General features: G+C 38.9%; 1 protein-coding gene across 9 annotated transcripts; it reads right to left on the reverse strand.

Annotated features, from left to right (window-relative positions):
- Positions 1-399: 399 nt before the first annotated feature.
- On the reverse strand, positions 400-25,557 carry LOC124999270. 9 transcript variants are annotated; one of them, XM_047574100.1, is made up of 10 exons: positions 25,399-25,557; positions 5,270-5,596; positions 4,862-5,131; positions 4,647-4,769; positions 4,416-4,538; positions 4,213-4,296; positions 4,107-4,132; positions 3,867-3,923; positions 3,630-3,698; positions 400-3,547 (listed from the first exon to the last, which is right to left on the reverse strand). In XM_047574100.1, the coding sequence occupies exons 1-10, from the start codon at positions 25,460-25,462 to the stop codon at positions 3,434-3,436; spliced, it is 1,257 nt and encodes a 418-aa protein (XP_047430056.1). In that variant the 5' UTR covers positions 25,463-25,557; the 3' UTR covers positions 400-3,433. The 9 variants fall into 9 exon arrangements, with proteins under 9 accessions (XP_047430056.1, XP_047430054.1, XP_047430055.1 ...); XM_047574098.1 differs by lacking the exon at positions 5,270-5,596 and adding an exon at positions 20,375-20,701 and having other exon boundaries at positions 25,399-25,554; XM_047574099.1 differs by lacking the exons at positions 5,270-5,596; positions 25,399-25,557 and adding exons at positions 20,375-20,701; positions 23,839-24,040.
- Between the last annotated feature and the right edge of the window lie 264 nt (positions 25,558-25,821).

Below are 25,821 nucleotides of genomic sequence, written 5' to 3' on the forward strand. Positions count from 1 at the left end.
TTCTGATCTTTGTGTATCTGAGTGATTCCTCAGGTCAGTTTTAGTACATTTCTGTTTTTAGACACTTTTTAGACCTTACTGGGAACAGAGCTGTTCAGCAGAGAGAGTGATCACAAATCGCATGACCATAAACCTGACACAGCTCGTACAAACAGAAATCACTGACCATAGCAGAATTAATTTGTAACATCTCAGAAAATAAACACTGTGACAGGCAGATATTAGTGACCTGTACTTTAGAACACAGTTACATGACACTAAAAGAATTTATACTTTGATGTGTGGTATTTACTAAAGACTGATAACAACACTTCAACAGATTAGAGTCTGTAGAGGGAGAAAGAGACGACTCTAAAATAAAGTATCAGTTCGACAAGGTCACACATGGGAATCATCAGATCATGAGACTGGCTTTATTAGAACAACATAAAACTGGAACAAACACTGTTTTATATGTGAATCCAAACATAAGAAGTTTGCAAATGAGTTGCAATACAATATAAAATGACCATCACAATGTGTAAAATGTCACATAAGCAGAACAGTAAGATGGAGTGAGAGCATTCCCTTTATGTGGATTTTGTTACGACCACTCCACTGTGTGTCTACAGTGTCAATTCGTTCACACTGAGCAGTTTAAAGCCAACGATATTTATGTAAGGATACAAATGAAAGATGAAAAAGATGAATGAATACCATGATTATACTGGAAAGAAGGGCAATGCCTACACTGGTGGCCAAAATAGATGTACAGCGCCCCCAACAGTGCAGTATAAGCAAATACCAAAGTATAGCAAGAGGTCCAGATGCAACATTATGACACTAACAATAATACATGTTTGTAGAATATGTTTACACATTTACACTAAGTTACTGTTAAAATAATGAAACCCCCAAGAAAGAGAGTTAGGACTAACCCTAGGGCTAGCCCAAACCCTAATGTCGATGTAAGGCATTTTTATTTCTTCAATTAGCCACTAACGTGTCAAAAAACTTTTGTTTTTTGAGTTTTTTTTAGCACTATATATATTTTAAAGCACCATTTTCTTTGATTTTATTTTCATAAAAATAATTTCATTTTTCATCTTGGAGGAGCACTATTGAGTGGCTAAGATTTTAATACCCTAAAACTTATTTTGAAAGGTAACTTCCTTAGTTCATTAATTTTTTTTTTTTTCAAATACATTCTTTAAAAACTAAACACATGAAAAAAAAAACAGAAAAAAAACCCCAACAAAAAATCACAAGAAAATACAAAATAAGTAACGGAAAAAATAGGATCAACCAACAGTGGGATCCAACTATGAATGGACTACTGTCTGATACAAGAGACGAGGACCTTGTCTTCAGTTTGGTGACTGGGAGGATGGATCATAAATTCTCGGGCCTCCAAGGAATGTGCCAGATCTTTTTTCCAAACCTAACCCTAACCCTCAACATTTTCTTATATACCTAACCCTAACCCTGACCCTAAGTCAGCAGGTAAAATAGGATTTATACACGAATAAAAGATACAACTATAATAAACCAAACATTAGCAAACTCCTCCTTCAGTCTTGGCACAACTAAACCATTACAGTTCATGGAGGTGACTATAGGCTCCTTATATATGACATAATCTTGAAACTTACTAACATAAAAAAGTAATGACAACAGATCATAACATGGCTACATATCAACATTCTGGTGCTTATGATTAAGACTATTTACATATTAAACTGCCTCTAGATCTACTCATCCTTTTCTTTTTGTTGCTATACTTAAGCTACTGCACCACCTTCTGGACAGAAATGATGTTTGCACCAATAATGTCTCATCACACAGGTCTTAGATGTAAATTTGAACATTTGAACATTTAACTTTTTTAAATATTGGCTGTTCATCAAAACACATTCAAGCTGCAGTAATAACTGATCTCAAAGTGCAGATTCTTAGATGTTCACATCCAAAGTAAAGGAGAGGTGTAGGAATTACAACTATTTTAATAAACAGTCCTCTATTATCAGAGGCTCAAATGTAACTGGACGACATCCACATGCATGCGTCACTCTGTCTCCACCTGCTTTTACAGTTGATGTTATATTCTTTCTATCATGAGCGGATCTAAGTCTTCTCCAAACTCTTAAGTCCTTGTCATTCTCACACACGACAATTTTCTAGGTGTTTTTCTCTTGTTTTTTTATTTATTTTTTTTATTTTGGAGGTTTAAGAATATTTTTGCATCTTCTGGTGAGCCTATTTGATTTTATGGAGTCTATAGACTGGTATGATGGTATATCTACCTTCAGTAGACTGTTCTTCAAATGTCACACTTAAAATCAAACCCCAAACTAGTTTACCTAAAACATTGATGAGGACTATCCCACACGTGTCCCTGAAACATCTTTTTGAGTCTGGTTACTTTTCATCTCATCTTCTACCACTTATCCTCAATAGGGTCACTAGGGTTGCTGGAGCCTATCCCAGCTGTCTTGGGCGAGAGGTGGGGTCCACCCTGGACGGGTTGCCAGTTTATATCACGATTAACAAGAGACAAACAACCATTAACACTCACACAGGGTCAATTTAAAGCCACCAATTAACCTAACGAACATGTCTTTGGAGGTGGCCAGAACCCAGAGAAAACCCAGAGACGGGGAGAACATGCAAACTACACTTTAGAAAAAAAAGTGAGCTACATATGAGAGAGTAGTAATTCCCAAACTTTTGCTGCAATTTAGATCTAAATACCTTAAATTAAAGCAGAAAACTTTCACTTATACACTGATCAGGCATAACATTATGACCACCTTCCTAATATTGTGTAGGTCTCCTTTGTGCCTTCAATAAAGTTGTGACTCATCAGAGACTGGACTGAGGGTTTCCTGCGGTGTTTGGTAACAGGATGTTGTTAGTGGTGGGGCCTTTAACCCGTTAAGACCTGAACACCCATCTGCACATCAAAGAAAGCTTGCGATATTTGAATTACTGAAACTAACTGATGGACTAAATTCAAAGTGTGGCTGAACACTGGGAAGTTGTACCTTCTCACCCCCTGGGGGAACGATGCAAGATCAGGGAGACCCAGGAAGAGAGAGTTGTTTGGAGGAAATCGTTGGTAAAAATTAAGTTAGTTACACCTTTTGAGATGTCATGAAGGTCTTCCAGACAAAAGCACAACTTCCCAGTGTTCTGCCACACTATGAATATTATCAATAGTGCAAACCACTATGAGTTACGGTAATTCAAAATTGTGAATTGTTTGTGAATCAGTAACATCCACATAAATGAATACCAGGTCTGAAAGTTTCCCACCAGAACAGTGAATTGTCACTAGATGGTTAATGGTATTTACTTCCCCTATCAGTGGTCATAATGTTGTGGCTGATCAGTGTCGTCCACATCCATCACGTAACCAACACCAAATGAAGTGATGATCTGTGACATGTGTCTCTTATTTGTTTGGTTTGTTGATGGTTGCGTAGAGGTTGTTGGGATCAGCTGAGGGAACGTTCACTGTGCTGTAGGTCACTGCATCACCTTCATCATCATCAATTCTACGTTGAACCTGGAAGAGAAACAACACAACAGGACATGACCTCATGTATTCGTACCAAAACGTTACTAGAATACACAATCAAACGTCTTACTTTGTCTCTACTGTTGGTGTTCTTGGTGAAGCTGATGGAGGCGTAGGAAACACCATCTTCAGGATCAGCCTACACAGTGAAAACACACTGTTCAGGATCATGTGGATCTATAGAGAATCAGCTCAAGCCTGTTTTCTTCTGACGTATTTCCTGTAAGTAACTAAGTGTGTCTCATGTTGTGTGCATGTAGCAGGAGGTTTGTAACGCTGCCCTGGGTGTAGTGTAGTGAGATCTCACCATGTCCTGACTGGTTCCTGGTGCAGACTCGGTCTCTGCAGGGTTTGATGTCAGGGCCTGAACAAGAAGAGTCAAAGAACATTTACAGTTCACAGTTCAGTTCATCCAGAGCAACACATCTGTACAAGTTAGAGCATTAGAACACAACAGTCATGTCAACACTACAACACTGTCAGCATCATTTATCTCATTGTATCTTATCTCAGGTACACACTTATACTTTAAAGGTTTTAAACTCACAGTATCATTGACTTGTGTGTTGTTCCCTAAAAAGACAAATAAAAATGGTAATTTAGTTTTTAGTTAGGTTTTGTAATTTATTAAAGTTTAATTAAAGTTCTCTCACCTTTACTTCTCTTCCATCTGACGACTTTCACAACGATTATTAAGAGGACGACTAAAACCAGAGCGACAATGATGTACAACACATCTGGAATAGAGATAGAATAATCACTAATAAGAAAGAAAGAAAGAAAGAAAGAAAGAAAGAAAGAAAGAAAGAAAGAAAGAAAGAAAGAAATATAAATTGTAAAAATATTGGGTCCTTACATGTCGTAATTGTTGAGGTGTCCTTGGTTTCAGTCTCTGTTGTTGTTACATCAGTTCTTCTGTTGTTCTCAGTTGAATGTTCTGATTCAGTTGGAGCTGATGTTGTTGGTTTTCTGTCCTCACCTGAAAAAACAAACAAAAAATATATAAAACATTAAACCTTTGATCTATAAAATAAAGAATTAGACCAAGAACATGATAATCTCCACTCATCACAGACTGAGACATCACCTCGTAATTTTGTTGAGGTGCTTTTGCTTGTAGACTCTTTTGTTGTTACATCAGATCTTCTGTTGTTCTCAGCTGAATGTTCTGATTCATTTGGAGCTGATGTTGATGGTTTTGTGTCTTCACCTAAACAAAATGAAAACTACTCATTAAGAACTGTTGTATAAATGGAGTTTTAATAATTTAACAGCTCAGAAAAATCTCAGTTTGTTTCTCACCTGATGGACGACGGCTGAAGGTAAAAAGCTTCACTTCATTAGTCTCTGTAGTTACTTGACACTTAAACAGTTCATATCTTGATGTGTAACTGGAATGAGAAGTCAGAACCTTGACAGAAACAGAGCAGGAAGACTGTGATGTTATTAATTCCTTGTTTTCTTTGTCCACTTCTTGACCTCTGTTCAGCCACTTCACTGAATGTTTACATGGTTCATTTGTCCTCACAGAGCAGGTTAAATTCACCTGATCAGTGTGATTGTGTTCAGTCACTGGTGAAGATGGATTGGAAGAGAAAGACAAAGTTAGTGAGATTAACTTCATTATTCTGATCATAATTATTGTCATGTTTCAGTGTGTTGTTCTAATGAGACACTTTGAGATGAAAACATTATGATATAAATACTCACTGTTTACAACAGATAGATCAACCGGAGCATCTGGACCTTGTTGTGGTCCTGATTTGTCAAACTGTCTGCAGGTGTAACGACCAACATCATCATCTGTGACCTTCTTTATAACCAGAGAACAGTTTGTTGTAACATTCAGTCTGTCTGGTTTAGATCTGATCTGTCCAAGATTAACCAGCTCTACTGTTGTTTTGCTTCTTAAACCACCAAACAACCAGGTTGTACTGTTACAGTTACGATGATCATTTATCACATTTTCACAAGACAAAGTGACGTCATCTCCATCTCTGACAGTGAAGTAGAGGTGAAGCTGTCTGCTTAGTGCTCCTGAGAATATGACAGAGAAACAAACATGTTTCTATTAATGTCAGAGTGACGATCATTTCAGATACAACACAACATTGTGTTCACATGTTCCTCATCCCTGACTGTCAAGACTGAACTAACCTCAGAGACAACACACAACATCATAACACTGGTTAAATAAATATTTCCTTTTATTCATGCTATGTTCATGCTAACCTGTAAACTGAAGTATCAGCATCAAAAATACAGACATCAAATCTTTTCTCTCTGTTTCTTGTGTAAGTCTCTAAATTCTTCAACATAAACGTATCTTCTACCTGAACTAACCTTAGAGACCTTGGTCCAAGCCTCCATGGGACCCAAAGCAAAATTAGATTTGGAGGTCCTCTATTTCTGATCATGCACACACCTATAAACTCATTGCATCTCTAATTATCCTATTGTCAGTCTGACATGTCTTTACACATGTGTTACATGCTGAGATTACGCTGTTGTTTCAGGTGTAATGAAGTTTACTTTTGTTGCAACTCAACAGTAAGAACAGTTAAACTACTCTGAATCAGTTAAAATATACAAACATAAGTTTGTGATTAAATAATTTATAGTGCAAGAACCACAATAAGTGCAACAACAAACAAAATCACTTATAATGACATAAATGAACAGAGTTCCTGAAACAAAGCAACAACAATGGCTTAAAAATTAAATCTAAAGTTGAGTAATTAGGTCTTAAAACTACATACATGTGTGTAATTATGAACAAAAGCTTTAGTAAAAATAATCAGAATAAACTACCTTGATCCACACATTTGACTTTTTTAATGTTACTCTGTTCTTCCTCAACGCTCCACCCACTCATTAAAACCTGAGTTTCCTGGAGTCATTTATGACGTCACTGTCAGAAACCTGATGGACGACTTTGTTGTTAATACTAATCACTGCCAGTCCACTCAGTCTTTATTGTGTCACAGAAGATCTCCAGTAGTTCTCTATTATTCTGAGCTTGGAAAATCTCCGCTCTGCAGATGCAACATTCACAGGGAGAGTTCAGACTATCCACAGAGCTACCCCACAGTGGACACAGTGGACAGTACAAGGGACAGTGGGAGACAGAGGATGAGGGTGTGAGACAGAGCTCTGTAGAGGACAGAGATGGACATAAGATGAAAAATATACATACACACACACATTAATGAGGTACTTTGTGTGTAATTCCTCTTATACGTAGTAATTAAATGTATACTGTATGGTGACAGTCTGTCCCTCACTGGATACATTACCCACAGTAGAGCCTGAGGATGGACTGGTACTGGGCTGATTCTGTGGCAAGTTTCACGTAACTTATGAGTTGATGTAAAAAGTGTATGTTTGTGTTACTTACATAAATTACCAGCAGCAAACAACACATCTCAAACTTGTTTGCTAGGATAACAACATAGCATCAATCAGTCAAACTTCATTCATAGAGCACACTGACACACAGCATACTCCACCAGCGCCCCCCACCAAAGATCAGGGCAGGACTGGGACCAAAAAACAGGCCCTGGCATTTTTGATCCCTGGCGGCCCACCATGGTGATTTACACGATATGTGTAAGCACACGCCGTACCAGAAGATGTATGTGCACATTGTGAAGTTTCAAAAGTTAAAATAAAGTGCAGTAGCCTACATGGAAGAGAGTAACCATGTTAAAAAAAAATTGATACGCTCTTTCACTGCTCACAGAGACCTTATTCTTGGGGGAGATTCCACAATTCCCATCTTGAAGTGAAAGTGGTTTTCAAAGAAACACTGCTAGAGGTGTCTTTTCAGTGCTTAATTAAACATACAGTTCACACAAATAAGACAATTAGGCCCACAGTAAGAAAGAGAGAGACGCAGGGATGTTAGTGTCACTAGTGTTTCTTCTCTGTTTACCAATGATTAATCATCCATTTCAGAGAGGCAAAATTTCACTGATATCATGTGATGATAATAACTGAAAGCAGCAACACCTGCAAACTATAACTTTATGGCTCTATGGCTAAAATAAATAATACTGTAAGTTGGACACCAAATCTACTCAAGGCATTATTAGAACAAGGTTGTGCACAAAAACCCTATAAGCTGCTTTTATAACGTTTTAAGTCTTACTGACTGAAAACAAGTCCTGTTATAATTTCTTAGCCTACGTGTGTGTGTGTGTGTGTGTGTGTGTGTGTGTGTGTGTGTGTGTGTGTGTGTGTGCACATAAACCCTACAAGCTGCTATTATTATGTACGTTTTAAGTCTGACTAAATAAAATTAGTAATGTAGCCTATATTAATTTCCTAGGTTGATCATTTGCATATAAGCCTACAATTTCCCCAGATACTGTTTAGCGAATACATCCAATAACATTTTCATTGTTGATGCCACGTTGATTCTCCTAACATTTCAGTAGCTGCTCTGACCTCAGTCTGTCCTGCTGCTGCTGGGTCACGTCTCTCTCTTCATCATCATACTCTCCCTCCTTCTCCTCCTCCGCTACCTCTCCAACAACCACCACCACCTGTGCACTCGCCGCCAGGTCCGGGACTGCTGCACTCGACCCGGCGACAACCGCTGAGCTTGTGGTAGCAGCAAACATGTCACTTATTTGAGCACATTTTGCTGCATCCTCTTTAAGTATTTATTTTCCCCTGAGATTTTCTGCTCCGTTTTTGTTTCTTTCCGTCCATCGACTACAGCCACCACACTCCCTCCACCTCCCGCCAGGACAAACATCAGGAGGGATGTGAGGGCTGCGCCAACAATAGCGGAGAGATTTCACTGGACTAGCCCAATGTCCTTCATGAAAATCAACCAATGAGCCACGTTTTGTGTTTCAGATACAAAACTATATCCTGTTTTTTTTTTTCTTTTTTCTTTTAAATTATGACAGTCCTGGGCCGGCCCAAAGATGTGCATTGGCCCCCCGGGTTGCCAGATGGCCAGTCCACCCCTGCCAAAGATAAAATACAGTATGGCTGAGCACTGACCAAGTGAGGAAACACCATTCGTTAGGAGTCGTCCACACAGGGAGGTGTCACAGTCCACAGCTAAACAGGACGCCGCCCCCATAGAAACCCTGACCTAGACAGACAGCGGCCCACATCACAGCCATGAAGCCCTGGAGCAGGACCCACAGCCCTCCAGACCAGGTGCATCGGAGCTTTGACATTTTAAGAGTGGCTGGCCTACATCAGCAGCAGCACTCTGCTGACATAAAATTGTGTTTTGTACAATAATGTAGCTGTGATCATATAGAAAGCATCACTCATACATGCAAAGATTAATTAAGTTGTTAATCAATTAAAAGAAAATCTTTGTTAATTGCTCTAAGGGGCCCCCTAGTGGCCGCAGGGCCCTAGTAGGAGCTGAATTCGCTTATGCTCGGGACACAACATTGTTAAACATCAGTTGGACAAATATTATTTTTATCCTTACCTGTAAGCTGAAGAATCAGCATCAAAAAGTACAGACATTTAAATCCACATACATTTATCCATTGTTCGTCTTTGTCTCCATATTCTTTCTGCTTCTTGTGCAACTCTGCAACTGTATCTTCTTCCTGTAATAACTGAGCTATAACTTCCTCATCATGGCGTTCATCTCTTCGTCCAGCGAGGTGTAATTTTTATGTTTAATGTTCATGCTAGCTTGTACGTCTGACTTGATCTGGTATAAGTTCACACTGAGCTGATGTATCTAGAATTGGTCATTTTGGCAAATGTACTGCAGAGACACTTTTCTATGAAGAACAGTTAAAGTGAAAAGCAATTTTTAAAAAATCATTAACATAATACTTGTTTGTTCTTGAGTTCAGGTTAAGACAAACTCATATGTAGCCTTGCTTGTAAACTGAAGCATCAGTATCATCAGTAACAGAGGTTTAATCCACCTGTTTTCATCCATCATGCTCGTTCGTCTTTCTCTGTCTTTCTTATAACTGCTTTCTGAACACTGCATGCACCTCTGGTAGAAAGACAGAGCGTTAACTTCCTGTGACAAGTATGACACCACTCCCTCGTGACGTCTGCTTGTTTCTTGTTTAGCTATAACTGTGAAGGCAGAGCACAGCAGTCTGTCTTTTCTCTCCCTTTGTTCAATCTGCACATTTCTTGATGAACGATATTGGAACCAATGAATATTAGAAGACTCATCCAAAGCCAGTAAAATAAAGAATGTCAGCTTATTGTAAGACAGTACCTGATTACACTTCATTGTGTGCTGACAGAAGATGTTGATTCTGTTTTACTCATTGTATCCAAGGGTGTTCCCCAAGGATCAACTCTGGGGCCACTTCCATTCATTTTATGTGCCAGTGTATATAATACAAACTCAACTGAAATATTGTATTCAGATGATACTGAGATATACTGAGATATTCTGTGTCTCTTTGGCAGCCATGTGAGGTGACATAAGGAAACCATGTTAAGAAGAAGAAAACATTGTGTTCTTTCCTGCTGTACATTAGTGGAGACGTGTTTGAAAAATAAAAAAGAAGAAGAAGAAGGCGAATGCTTGACGATCGTTAGTTAAGATAAATGCTGTAGCTCTTCCTCTTTAAGATCTTCTTCTTCTTCTTCTTATTTTTTAATAGGCTCCTGTTCATGTTGATAAGAGAGTTTTTCTGTGACATGACACATTTGGTTCCTTCTTATTAGTCTGAAGGGTTTCTCTGAGAAGAAAGGGGAAGTGTTTTGTGCAGAATGTGAGTGCAACAGTGACAGTGACACGATGTTGCAGCCTCTAATAACAACCATATGAACGTTAGATGAACAAAAAGTAATAAACAATTCTACAACTCATTTGCACTTTAGATATTTTCGCATTCTTCCTGAACATTATGCATCAGTTATGTGGGTGCTTTCTGTACTGAGACGCATTTTAGTAGGTTAGTTAAAGCACCCTACACCATGAACAACAGAGCTGCAAAGATCCACCAGCAGCAATAAGAGCTCTGGGCCCTGACAAAGCAGTACAAGTTTCCTGTTTTGTTCAGTTTATTGGTTTAGCAACCACCAATGACGATCCAGAGTGAAGTAAACACAAAGATAGCATATTGTTAGTGACCCTACACTACAACCTAGAAGCCTCTTCTTTTTCATGAAAACAAACAGGAACTTCCTGATTCATTTCAAACGGACGCAGAGTCACAATAGAAGCCATTAGCAGCATTTTTTGGAGCTGGAATATAACGTTTAGTCACAAATCAGCAAAGGTAAAACACATTTTATGATTTTGAATTTTTTGATTTTTAATGTTGTTTTCGTCGCACAGTGAAGAGACGGACATTGTTGTAATCAGCAGGATCTCAGACATTTGAGTGTCTATCTTGAAGTGTTGAGGTTAGTAGAAGAACTAAATGATGTATTTGCCATATTCGTGTTTTCATCACGTTCCCATTCAATTACTTGGAGTTTTATTTGTGTTTTGATGAAGTGACGATGCCTGATAGAGGCTTTTAGATGAGTTTCACATTCTCAGCCCCCTGTATAGGGGACACTCAGGTCAGTGAAGTTTGATGCAATTCAGAGCCAACGAAAGTAATTCTGGATGAGGAAACATTGTCCCCAGAAACAAAAAGAGTCTCTATCTAAACATGAAAATAAAAGAGAAAATTGCATCCAAGAGCAGTAAAAAAAATAAGGATTTGTTCTGGGAACCTTGACTTAAGTGTCGTAAATATGAATCTTGAAATCATTATTAAGTGTGTGTCACCTGTCCAGATAAGCACAATAAGTGCCATTAGTGCAGAGAATTAGCTAAACCTGAACATTTACCCAAACAACATCAGTCTACACCAGAGGTCTCCAGACTACACCCCCGGACCAGACCCGGTCCACCAAACCAATTGGAGTGGCCCACTTAATGATTCCAGACAATCCCTCTAAACTTTGCCATTTTTTAAAAAATTTCATATTCCTATCACATATCCATACTTAAATGTTGGTATTCTAATTACATTTTAATATATGCAATAATATAATATTATCATGTTGTTATTACATATATATATATATATATATATATATATATATATATATATATATATATATATATATATATATATATAATATTTTAACTATATTTATGAAAGTGGCTCATCTTCCCCCTTTCACACAATGATATGTTCTAATGCGTCTTTGCTTGTGACTGAGCATAGTGCGTCTGGACGAGACTGCTTGTCTCTTTCTAGTGTGTGCAGAAAGAAGGTAAAGGCTCTAACTTCCTCGCTGCGTAAAAGGCAGTGATACAGGGTTTGACTCTGTGACCTCTACTGTTTATTTTAAATATGTAAATAGTATTTACCAAAATGACAAAGAGACTGTGACATACAGGTTTGTGTCTGAGCTAAAGCAAAATCTTTAGCAGCTGAGTGAAGAAGCATATTGGTGTGACGAGAAAACCACAATAAGAACTACAAGTGCACATGGTGTCCACTCCCATGGTGCATTTGTGGCAGTCACGTGTTTGAGGCCTTAAAAGAAGAACAAGACAAAGGTGTGAAGTATGTTAGTGAAGATAAATTCATGCAGAAGTGCAGCCATTAGTCTGAAATGTTTTTATACATGTGTTACATGCTGACATTACGCTGATGCTTCAGGTGTAATGAAGTTTACTTTTGTTCTCAACAGTAAGAACAGTTAAACTACAAAAACAAATCTAAAGTTGAGTAATTAGGTCTTAAAACTTCATACCTGTGTGAAATTCCTTTTATACGTAGTAATTAAATGTGTACTGTATGGTGACAGTCTGTCCCTCACTGGATACATTACCCACAGTAGAGCCTGAGGATGGACTGGTACTGGGCTGATTCTGGGGCAAGTTTCACGTAACTTATGAGTTGATGTAAAAAGTGTATATTTGTATTACTTACATAAATTACCAGTGGCAAACAACACGTCTCAAACTTAGGGGTGTAGCGGTACACACAAGTCACGTTTGCTAGCATAACAACATAGCATCAATCAGTCAATGTTTATTCATAGAGCACACCAACACACAGCATACTCCACCAGCCCCCCACCAAAGATAAAATACGGTATGGCTGAGCACTGAGGGATCAGGTGAGGAAACACCATTCATTAAAGCCCTGGAGCAGGACCCACAGCCCTCCAGGCCAGGTGCATCGGAGCTTTGACATTTTAAGAGTGTCTAGGCCGACATCAGCAGCAGCACTCCATTGACATAAACTTGTGCTTTGTACAATAATGTAGCTGTGATCATATAGAAATCATCACTCTTACATGCAAAAATGAATTAACTAATTGATTAAAATTCTTTGTTAATTGCTCTATGGGGCCCTCTAGTGGCCTGTCTTGTGCCTCCTTGTCCCTTGATTGTTCATTGATTTCACCTGGTTTGATTGTCCTCATGCGTCTCACCTATGTCTCGTCATCCCTCGGCCCTCTTGTGTATTTACAGCCCTGCCTTTCCCTTTGTTCCTTGTCACGTTGCTTAATGTCTCTTCCATGTCACCACGTTCCTTGTTTTTCATCCAGTGATCCTAGATTTCATGGCATGTCGATGATTTCTTTTTGATTTTTGTGTTTTCCTGCCTTGCTTGCAGCACCTTTTGTTAATTATTAAATACCTTGTGTTTGAATTCCCTGTCTGCCTCATCTTTAGTCCTGCACCTGGGTCCTCACCTCTACAGCCTATTCAACCCTGACACAAAAAGTAGTAAACACTTTCACAACTTATTTGCACTTTAGATATGTCCGCATTCCTCCTGAACATCACACATCTCATGTGGATGCTTTCTGTACTTAGACGCATTGTAGTAGATTAGTTAAAGCACCTGCACCATGAACCACAGAGCTGCAAAGATCCACCAGCTGCACCAAGAACTTAGAAGCCTCTTCTTTTATGTTGTGAACAAACAGGAACTTCCTGATTCATTTCAAAAAGACGCAGTCATAGGAGAAGACATTAGAAGAGTTTTTTGGAGCTGGAATATAACTTTTAGTCACAAAACAGCAAAGGCATTTTTTTTGTCGCACTGTGAAGAGACACACATCGTTGTAACGAACAGGATCTCAGACGTTTGTGTGTCTATCTTGAAGTGTTGAGCTTAGTAGAAGAACTAAATGATATGTTTTCCATATACTCAGGTCAGTGAAGTTCATCATGAATCTTACAGTGATCATAAAGTTTGGACTTTCTACCATTTTCGACCGAGGGCCATTAGTGCAGAAAATTAGGAAAACATTTACCCAAAAAACATCAGTCTACACCAGAGGTCTCCAGACTACACCCCCGGACCAGACCCGGTCCACCAAACCAATTGGAGAGGACCACTTAATGATCCCAGACAATCCTCTAAACTTTGCCAATTTTTAAAAAAAATCACATTCATATCACAGATCCATACTTAAATGTTGGTATTCTAATTACATTTTAATATATACAATTATATAATGTTGTTATATGTTATCATGAACATGATATGTTAATTAAATTTATAAAAGTGACTCATCTTCACCCCCTCACACAATGGTATATTCTGACGTCTCTTCTTTGCCCAAAAAAGTGACTAGTGATAAATCTAGAACTATTTCTGTTGCTCATTGAGCGACTCTGATATGAAGGCACATATCGCTCTTCTTTCTCTTCTCAACGAGCTGTGGGTGTGTTGCTCCGCCCCCCCACCCACAGATAGTCCCTCCTTCCCTCCCAGGCGTCCACCTCCAGGTCTGACCAATGGGTTGGGGTGATGAAGCCCATGTGTGCAAAAAGCTGCAGTTCACTGAGTGGCCACTTGAGGCTTAAACGTGTCCAATCAGCAAAGACACGGTGTCTGTGTTCAAAGAATTTAACATTCGTCGACACTATGAGACCGGCAACGGAGGGCTGGTGGATGGTGACAAATGTTTGAGCTATTTCAGCCACATAAAGAGACCAGGAACTAAAACTACAGACATGAACAAGTTCATCTTTCTATCTCTATCTGTGGTTTGGTTTAATGCTGTGGTCGGCCATGACTGACAACAACTACAACATCCTGTTAACAACACACAGTACAAAGGTTGTCAAGATGTGAAGACAATGGTGAGAATCAAGATACATTTATCTTCTTAATCTTAATTTAAAGGATTTTATTTCATCTGACTGCAGCATTTGATTCAAAATTAATCAAAGCACAGACACTTGAATGGATCTGTATCAACAATGAGTCTATATTTATTTTAAACCACATGTTGAATCTAAAATATATGACTCAATTGAACTGTTAGAAATTTTCACTTTGTTCTTGACATGCAAATAACTTCAGTGTGTCATTCAGCATAGTGCGTCTGGGCGATCAACACAATCCATCTGAGCTCATCTCGTTGCTAAATATTAGAGACTCTTCAGCATATATCATCCACTTTTTATATAGAAGTTAATGAATCCTTACCTGTAAACTGAAGCATCAGTATCATCAGTGACAACAGTTTAATCCATTTGAATTCATCCATCATTCTTGTCCGTCTTTCTCTGTCTTCCTCCTTCTTAGAACTGTCACACTGTCTAAAATAGTTCTCCTTGTAGAGAGACACAGCGTTGACACTCTGTGATGTCACTTCCTTATATTGACTGCTAGTCTCTTTCTAGTGTGTGCAGAAAGAAGGTAACGCCTCTAACTTCCTCACTGTGTACAAGGCAGTGATGCAGGGTTTGACTCTGTGACCTCTACTATTAATTTATGATATATAAATAGTCTTTACCAAAATGACAAAGAGACTTTGATATACCGCTCTGTGTCTAAACTAAAGCAAGATCTTTAGCAGCTGAGTGAAGCAGCATATTGGTGTGACTACAAAACCACAATAAGAACAACACGTGCACATGGTGTCCACTCCCATTGTGCATTCATGGCAGTGACGTGTTTGTGGTCTTAAAATAAGAAGAAGACAAACGTGTTAAGATTGTTAGTGAAGATAAATATATGCAAAACTGCAGCCCTCAGTCTTTTGTTGGTTAATGTTTCTTAGTGACCTGAGCAGAGTTAAACTACTCACCCATACAAACTAGTTAGGTTGTTGTGGATGTACAACAGTAACTAGGGTCTGTGGTTTCATCATTGTCACAACTGTCAAGTGTCCTTTATTTAGTGAGATACAGCTTTAAACTTTGCACAATGTCACTTCCTTGTTCTTACTGCTCGTCTCTTTGTCAGCCTAACTCAGACACGCGCAGACAATTTAAGATATACAGAAATCAGATAACTCGGACTTCAATGTGTCCAGAGCGATGATATTATTCATATTTCCTCAGTTTATCCTAAGGCGTGCCCCAGGGATCAATCCTGGTACCACTCCTATTCATTCACATTTACCAATAGTCTTGATCAAAATATATCTGATTCAAAATTCTAGTTGTATGCAGATGATATTGTGGTGTAGTGGTCAAAACCAGACTGTTTCATAGCTGTGTGAGGCAACATGAGGCCTTGACATTAAAACCATGTGAAATGAACATTGTGTCCCTTCCCACGGTGCATTTGTGACAGTGATGTGTTTGACGTCTTATAAAGAGGAAGGTGACGCATGTGTGAAGATTGTTAATTAGCTAAATGTTTCCACTGATGCATCTTTTAAAGATAGGACCATGTGATCAACCACCAAAAACTGACCCTCGGTGTTGAAGATGCAGCTCACTGATAAGATGATATTTTAGTTGTCTGAAACATTTGGTTCCTCATTGTGAGTCTTTGTGAGAACTGATGGGGAAGTGTTTTCTTCAGAATGTGAGTGTGAACCAAGCAGACACCAGAGGCTGCATGGCTGAGCTGAAAGAGCCTGTTGCCAGTTTGATGAGCATGTGCATGATGACTTGAGACAAGACCCAGAAGATCAGCTGAGGATATTTGACTACTCGGTCATGCCAGACTTTTTAAATGTAATTGACACTTAAAAGCTCAAAGGCCACCATATGGTAGGCCAAGCATGGGTCCTCCAGTCTCTTGTTTCTCTTCCTCATTCTGCTTATGTGTCTCCGGGTCCTGCCCCTCAGATGTGGATATCTCCCTTACTGATGTTTCTAAGCCTGCAGACGTCACTATTTCTGTTCCTGTTTCTCTTGACCTGCCCACATGCATGTGTGGTGTCACCTGCCATCTCGTGCTGGGCCACATCTAAAATAATTGATTAGTTCCATCTAATAAGGGCTGGACTGCTCTTTCACTCTATCACTATGTGCCCTATTGTTGACTTAGCTCCTCTATTCGGACACCCTTACCCTCCCATCTCTCCAGAGATCTACAGAGCACCCCCCTGGACCCCGTCAATCCTGAGTGAGGTGACTTTGAAAGCACAGGACCCTGCACACCAACAGTTCCTGCCAGCACCACATGCCATCCTTCCACATCTCCTCTGTCCTTTCTTCTCCCCCTCTACATACTAAGGTGTAACACTGCCCTCCCTGCCACATAAGGTCACTCTGCTCAATAAAGATCAACAAACTAGCTCCCAGGGAGAGCCAGTGATGGTAGACCTAAGTGCAGGACCATGGGAGATGAGGCCGGGGTTCAAAGAAAATTCATTTAAATGGATGAATTTATTTGATGAAAAACAAAAGGCACTACACACATGGCACGTAAGCAAAATCATGGCATGAACAAAAACACAGGAACATGGCATGAGGACAAAAACGACATGAAGAATGTAACGACACGACAGGGAACAAGGTGAAAGGCAGACACAAGAGAGCTGAGGGATGATGAGACACAAGTGAAACAAATCAGGGCAGTCAATGGAAGACACGGGGAGTAACACAAAACAAGAAACCAAGGAAGTTAACAAAATAAAAGAGGAAACTCAAACATATTGGACACAGACAAGACACAGAATCATTACAGTACTCCCACCTCAGGGGACGGATGCCAGACATCACTATGAAGACCAAAACAAAAGTCCAAATACAACAGGGTGGGCGGAGGGGGGTGTGAAAGGGATTGAACTCAGACAAAAAGAACAACGTCCAGGGAGTCTCTAGAGTCTCTGGAGTTCTGGAGGACAACTGGGCAGAAAGGACAGGTTGTTCTGGCGTCGTCATAGGAGGAGCCGGAGGAGGAATAGAAATAGTCGTGTCATTCTCTCAGGAATGTGAGTTTTGCGGTTGGATCCAGGTGCAGGACGAAAGTCGATGAGGCTGGGGTTCAAACCAAAAGGGATTTAATGAAAAATGAAATGTGCTGCAGACATGGCAGGGAAGCAAACAATGGAATGAACAAATGGGGACAAAAACAACGCAACGACTAAAACAACTTGACAAGGACAAATGGAAACACAGGGCTGTACATATAAAAGAGAGACAAAGGATGATGAGACACAAATGAAACAAATCAGAGAAATCAATGGAAAACACAGGGAGTAATATGAAACTTTGTTTTTTTCGCTGTCTGCCAAACCAGGAAGTGAAAGGTGATGATACTTCCTACAGTATCTCTGTAGAATGAGATGAGATGTGGGGGTGGGGCCAGTTTTCCTGAGTCTGTGAAGTGAGTTGAGCTGCTGTTGTACTTTCTTGATGACCACTGTGGTGTTGGAGGATGAGGTGAGCTCATCAGCAACGTGGACACTGAGGTATTTCACACTGCTGGGCCTCTCCACAGCAGTGTGCAGATGCTGCTATATTTGGTGGAAATTCTATCTTGTGGGGCTCTTTTAACTCTATAGGCTCTATACTGTGGTGGATCTAGACCTGCATCAAGGCATTTCTTCACCAGGCGTTAACATTTCATCACTATAGGTGTGAGAGCCAAAAGTCAAATGTCATAGCAGCCTGTAGGCAGACACATAAACTCAGACAGGTGAAGCACAAAGGATGAATCAAACTAAATGAAATATAAAACACAAACTTACATGAACGTCAAAAACCAGGCGAGAGCTGGTAAACTGCACACAGATATGAATTGTGGAACAGTTGTATAAATATTGAGCTGACTAACGTGTGATCATTTTACTAGAAAGGGGTTGGACACAAATGCAAGAGACAAAGCTTTAAGTAGTAAAATTCAATTTAATGAAATTTAATCGTTGAATAAAAATCTGTGCAGCAAAAAGCAAAATGAATACAATAAGTCCAACAAAAGCCAAACAACAAAGAGAGCACACAACACTTTATCCACAACTTAGTCCAAAAATATAAAATAAAAATAAAATCCAAAATCTGAAAGGAGAAGGAGGTGGATACAGGTGAGTAGAGAGATGAGGAAGATGAAGTGATGGAAAGAAGTGTGAAAATGGAGGAGGAATGGAGGCTGTTGAGAAATATATGGTAGATGATGCTGAAGTTGTTGATCAGAGGTGGAAGGCTCAAACTTCATCATCTTCATCATCACAAACCTGTAAAAAACAAAAGTGTAACTTCTCTGATCTCTAAGCCTCCAACACATGAATAACTCCACTCTGTAAAGATACCAGAGACATTAAACTCCAGTCATTTGGTAAATAATTTGAATCAAAGCAGTAAAAACCTTTTTCATTCAGTTTCTAAAACTCACAGCGTTTCCATCCGTCTGTGTTGTTTTCCCTAAAAAAAGACGAGAAGGAGTTAAGTTCATGTTCCACAGTGATAATCCAGGTTCATCCAGACCTCTTGTTCATATATTCATCATCTCACCTTTAGTTCTTGTCCAGATGTTGACGGCCACAACAGCTGTTGAGAGTGCTGCTACACCCACAGCTACAATGATGGACCTCCACCAGCCTGGAAGACAATGAAGACAGGAAAACATGTTTCAGCTGCAGCTTTCTGTTCTCAGGAAAAGAGACTTTCACAACGATTATTAAGAGGACGACTAAAACCACAGCAACAATGATGTACAACACATCTGGAATAGAGATACAATAATCTCTGATAAGAAAGAAAGAAAGAAAGAAAGAAAGAAAGAAAGAAAGAAAGAAAGAAAGAAAGAAAGAAATGTAAATTGTAAAAATATTGGGTCCTTACATGTCGTAATTGTTGAGGTGTCCTTGGTTTCAGTCTCTGTTGTTGTTACATCAGTTCTTCTGTTGTTCTCAGTTGAATGTTCTGATTCAGTTGGAGCTGATGTTGTTGGTTTTCTGTCCTCACCTGAAAAAACAAACAAAAAATATATAAAACATTAAACCTTTGATCTATAAAATAAAGAATTAGACCAAGAACATGATAATCTCCACTCATCACAGACTGAGACATCACCTCGTAATTTTGTTGAGGTGCTTTTGCTTGTAGACTCTTTTGTTGTTACATCAGATCTTCTGTTGTTCTCAGCTGAATGTTCTGATTCAGTTGGAGCTGATGTTGGTGGTTCTGTGTTCTCACCTGAACAAAACAAAAACTACTCATTAAGAACTGTTGTATAAATGGAGTTTTAATTATTTAACAACTCAGAAAAATCTCAGTTTGTTTCTCACCTGATGGACGACGGCTGAAGGGAAAACGCTTCACTTCATTAGTCTCTGTAGTTACTTGACACTTAAACAGTTCATATCTTGATGTGTAACTGGAATGAGAAGTCAGAAACTTGACAGAAGCAGAGCAGGAAGACTGTGATGTTATTAATTCCTTGTGATCTTTGTCCACTTCTTGACCTCTGTTCAGCCACTTCACTGAATGTCTACATGTTTCATATGTCCTCACAGAGCAGGTTAAAGTCACCTGATCAGTTTGATTGTGTTCAGTCACTGGTGAAGATGGATTGGAAGAGAAAGACAAAGTTAGTGAGATTAACTTCATTATTCTAATCATAATTATTGTCATGTTTCAGTGTGTTGTTCTAATGAGACACTTTGAGATGAAAACATTATGATATAAATACTCACTGGTTACAACAGACAGAACAACCTGAGCATCTGGACCTTGTTGTTGTCCTGATTTGTCAAACTGTCTGCAGGTGTAACGACCAGCATCATCATCTGTGACCTTCTTTATAACCAGAGAACAGTTTGTTGTAACTCTCAGTCTGTCTGGTTTAGATCTGATCTGTCCAAGATTAACCAGCTCTACGTGTACTCTGCTTCTTGAACCAACAAACAACCAGGTTGTACTGTCACAGTTACGATGATCATTTATCACATTTTCACAAGACAAAGTGACGTCATCTCCATCTCTGACAGTGAAGTAGAGGTGAAGCTGTCTGCTTAGTGTTCCTGAGAATATGACAGAGAAACAAACATGTTTCTATTAATGTCAGAGTGACGATCATTTCAGATACAACACAACATTGTGTTCACATGTTCCTCATCCCTGACTGTCAAGACTGAACTAACCTCAGAGACAACACACAACATGGCTACCTTGGTTCATCTAAGATTATTTCATTTCATTTTGTTTCATTTATTTCATAGGGACATTATAAAATTAAATGCACATTAATCATCTTAATAGTGAATGTGTCAGTGTTAACAAATGGGCTTCAGAGGTATAGAGGTTTAGATTAGATTAGATTTTTTAAGAACCATTATCATACCTGTGAAAAAACTAAAAGTCAAAGTTGTTAAAATTGAAAAGTAAAAATATTCATCCATTACTAAAATCCAGGTATAAGCCATTAGCCTAGCTCAAAGATAAAACAATTACATCAACCAGAATAACAGTGAACAACAGAAACAACATGCAGCTATGAGGCAGATACAGATGACGATGTTCACATATTTAGTTCTTCTGAAGCCAGTCCTTCAGATGGAGACTAAATGTGTTGTTAGAGGTTCAGGTATTTTATTCCATAGTTTAGAAGCTCTAACAGAAAAGCACAGTTGACTAAAGGCACTAGATCTATGAGGGATCACACAGTCCCTCTGAGAGCTGCTACAGTCTTTCTGCTTTATAAAGACACAGAGTGGTGGTGGAGGGGCCTTAACATTTATGGCTTTAAAAAGAAATCAGGCTTCAGTGTGTTTTATGAAGTTCTCACTTAGACCTAGACTTATTTTTATCATTGTCATTTTGTATGTACGGGGTGTATACAGAATGAAATTTTGTTGCATACGTGTCCAGAATTTTATCAAGCTACCTGCTATAGTTTAAAAAAATCCCCTCTGGAAGGGTTATCAGGACAGGTACGGTGGATACAACTCCAGTCACTTTTATGATTTTATTGCGTTCACACGTACAACAAGCATCCACACGCTTGGTAGCTGCTAGCCCACGTTAGTCAGCTCGTTAGCGGCGTTAATTAGAAAGTAATATAGCGACATTAATTAGGTTGTAAACCTGTAATGCAACATAAACACAAAACCCAAAATGAATGAATGAAAGATATACTCATTCATATGATATTTAAACACCAACAATGCTAGTCTGCAGCTACTCACCGGCAAGGCGTACCAGTCCAGACAATTAAACAATGATTTGAAACCAAAAAGTGAGACACCTGCTGGTTCTACAATACGACTCAGGACAATGTGACAGAATTACAGATAAAATAAGATAAATTACAATATAAAGTGCAGCAGCGATGAAGATGATAGGGTGACATGTATCATGATGCAAAAATAGTTTAACAGTGAAAAATATCGGTGCAGAGAATGACAGTAAAAAAGGAGGGAGAACAGTCCATGGTGGGGGTGTGAGGGGTCACTGATGATGTTACAGGCTCGGTACATGCAGCGCTGTGATGAGGTTCCTGAATGGAGGGAAGAGGGGTCCCGATGATCCTCACCGCTCTCCTCATGTTCTTCCAGTTGGAGGCGCTGCAGCTTCCACACCACACAGAGAGGCAGCTGGTCAGAATGCTCTCTATGGTGCTTCTGTAGAACGTCTTGAGGACGGGCGGGGGCAGGTGGACAAAGTTTGGGCTTTCTATCCAGCACCTTGAGTGTTTGCTTATGCAGTGAAAATGAAGAACCACCATAAAAGACGAGCTTTGTTTGATGTTTCTGACACATTGTTGCATCTCACCCTCATGCCCTGATAAGGACATTTTTTGTGTGTTTTGATAACTTTGTGGTAGTTCTGCTTGTTGGCATCATATTTGGCAAAGATATATATTTTTTTTATTATTATCATATTAGCAAATTTTCATATTTCAAACTCAAATTCCATAATGCTCCATTTTTACACTGCGTAACCTAAGCTGTTACGCTGTTACCATCAAGGAACTATAGTGTCTTCTTCAAAAACAATCTAAAAATAGCATATGTTAATATTTTTTTTCTACATTTTTTTACATCAATCTTTTAGTCCAGTTCAGTTAGAATCATAAATACCAAAAGTTTGATTATTCTCTCACTTTTAAACCTTAATATGACAGTGTTTGTGATGGTATCGCAAATTTTTCGAAAAGAAAAACACAAAATATTAAATATTTTCAATAACATAAAAGCAATGTTTTACAAAAATCTTTTAAACCACTTAAATACTAATCACAAATACCAAAAGTTAGTTTTTTTTTAACTTTCAACCCTTCATTTGCCAGTGTTTGTGATTTCATTTCTCTTGAAAAAAAAGTGTGTGTTTTATCCTGTTACTTGAAAGTCAGAGAGAATCAGTCTGAATGTGAAAAAAGCCAAAGTGCAGCTTGCAGCAGGAGTTTCAATGGGTTTTAATGGGAGTGATTCTTTGAAATGGGCACTACAAAAAAATAAAATGAATAAAAATCAATGTTGCTACGGATCATTGACATGTCCAAGGCTCTAATGATCCCCCCCAATAAAAATCCACTTTGCATTTTGGTTATTGAATTTTTTTGTGTTTTTTTGTGTTTTTTAATTTAATTTTTTTTTTCCAAATGTTGAATGTGTCCACACTGGGTCTATAATGACACGCAAACTATTTCAGCCACAGAAACCAGGAACTAAAACTACAGACACGAACAAGTTCATCTTTCTAACTCTATCTGTGGTTTGGTTTGATGCTGTGGTCGGCCATGACTGACAACAACTACAACATCCTGTTAACAACACACAGTACAAAGGTTGTCAAGATGTGAAGTCAATGGTGAGGATCAAGATACATTTATCTTCTTAATCTTAATTTAAAGGATTTTATTTCATCTGGCTACAGCATTTGATTCAAAATTAATCAAAGCACCGACACTTGAATGGATCTGTATCAGCAATGAGTCTATATTTATTTTAAAACACATGTTGAGTCTAAAATATATGACTTGATTGAACTGTTAGAAATCTTCACTTTGTTCTTGACATGCAAATAACTTCAGTGTATCATTCAGCACAGTGCGTCTGGGCGATCAACACAATCCATCTGAGCTCATTTCGTTGCTAGATATTAGAGACTCTTCAGTATATTTCATCCACTTTTTATATAAAAGTTAATCAATCCTTACCTGTGAACTGAAGCATCAGTATCATCAGTGACAACAGTTTAATCCATTTGAATTCATCCATCATTCTTGTCCGTCTTTCTCCGTCTTCCTCCTTCTTAGAACTGTCTCTCTGTCTACAGTAGTTTTCCGTATAGAGAGACACAGCATCGACACTCTGTGATGTCACTTCCTCATATTGACTGCTAGTCTCTGTCTAGTGTGTGCAGAAAGAAGGAAACACCTCTAACTTCCTCGCAGTGATGCAGGGTTTGACTCTTTGACCTCTACTATTTATTTATGATATATAAATAGTCTTTACTAAAATGACAAAGAGACTGTGATATACAGGTCTAACTAAAGCAAGATATTTAGCAGATGAGTGAAGCAGCATATTGGTGTGATGAGAAAACCACAATGAGAACAAGTCACTCCCACGGTGCATTTGTGACAGTGATGTGTTTGACATCTTATAAAGAGGAAGGTGACGCATGTGTGAAGATTGTTAATTAAGATAAACGTTTCCACTGATGCATCTTTTAAAGACAGGACCATGTGATCACCTACCAAAAACTGACCCTCAGTGTTGAAGATGCAGCTCACTGATAAGATGATATTTTAGTCGTCTGAAACATTTGGTTCCTCATTGTGAGTCTTTTTGAGAACTGATAGGGAAGTGTTTTCTTCAGAATGTGAGTGTGAACCAAGCAGAAACCAGAGGCTGCATGGCTGAGCTGAAAGAGCCTGTTGCCAGTTTGATGAGCATGTGCATAATGACTTGAGACAAGACTCAGAAGATCAGCTGAGGATATGTGACTACTCGGTTTTCTTTTATCATGCCAGACTTTTTAAAAGTGATTGACACACGTAAAAGGACAAGTCAAAGGCCACCCTATGGTAGGCCAAGCATGGGTCCTCCAGTCTCTTGTTTCTCTTCCTCATTCTGCTGATGTGGCTCCAGGTCCTACCCCTCAGATATGGGTACCTTGTATCTCCCTAACTTCTGTTTCTAAGCCTGCAGACATCACTATTTCTTTTCCTGCCTCTCTTGACCTCTCAGATTCCCATTGTACTGATGTTCTCAGTTGTTCTGGTATCAGAGATCCTCCTAATGTCAGAGACAGCCACTGGGTCTGCAGTCCACATCAGCCCAAAGGCTGTTTGCTGTCACTGGTTAAATGAATATTTTTCTTTTATTCATACTGTGTTCATGCTAACCTGTAAACTGTAGAATCAGCATCAAAAATACAGAGATTTAATGTTTTCTCTCTATTTCTTGTGTAAGTCTCTAAATTTGAGCTTCTTGAACACAAACGTATCTTCTTCCTGTAATAACTGAGCTACAACTTCCTCATTATGACTTTCTCCTCTCTTTTCTCTCAGCAGTCACTTTGATATGTCAAGTCCATGCTGGCTTTCAAGTTTCTCTTTATGTCCGTTTTTGTCATTTCAATACAAACAGAAGTTTCTTTTGGGAACGTACTGCAGAGACAGCTTTCTATCAAGGACAGCCTCAGTTTGTGAAAGAAGAAAATACGTTTTCATTGAAGTCTGGTTATAAGGCAAACGTATATGAATCCTTACCTGTAAACTGAAGCATCAGTACCATCAGTGACAGCAGTGTAATCCATTTTAATTCATCCATCATTCTTGTCCGTCTTTCTCCGTCTTCCTCCTTCTTATAACTGTCTCACTGTCTAAAATAGTTCTTCTTGTAGACAGACACAGCGTTGACGCCTTGTGATGTCACTTCCTTATTGTGACTGCTGGTCTCTTTCTAGTGTGCAGAAAGAAGGTAACGCCTCTAACTTCCTCATTGTATCCAAGGAGTACCACAGGATTTCATTCTGGGACCACTCATATTCATATTTTATATAAAAACACTAAAATATTCACTTTTATATCCATGAGGCTGTGATGTCTGAGTCTAAACTAAAGGATCTTTAGCAGCTAAATGAGGCAACACAATGATGTAACAACACAACCACAGTAAGAGGAAGAAGTGTA

The sequence above is a fragment of the Mugil cephalus genome, chromosome 21, assembly GCF_022458985.1.
Source record: "Mugil cephalus isolate CIBA_MC_2020 chromosome 21, CIBA_Mcephalus_1.1, whole genome shotgun sequence".
Taxonomy (NCBI): domain Eukaryota; kingdom Metazoa; phylum Chordata; class Actinopteri; order Mugiliformes; family Mugilidae; genus Mugil; species Mugil cephalus.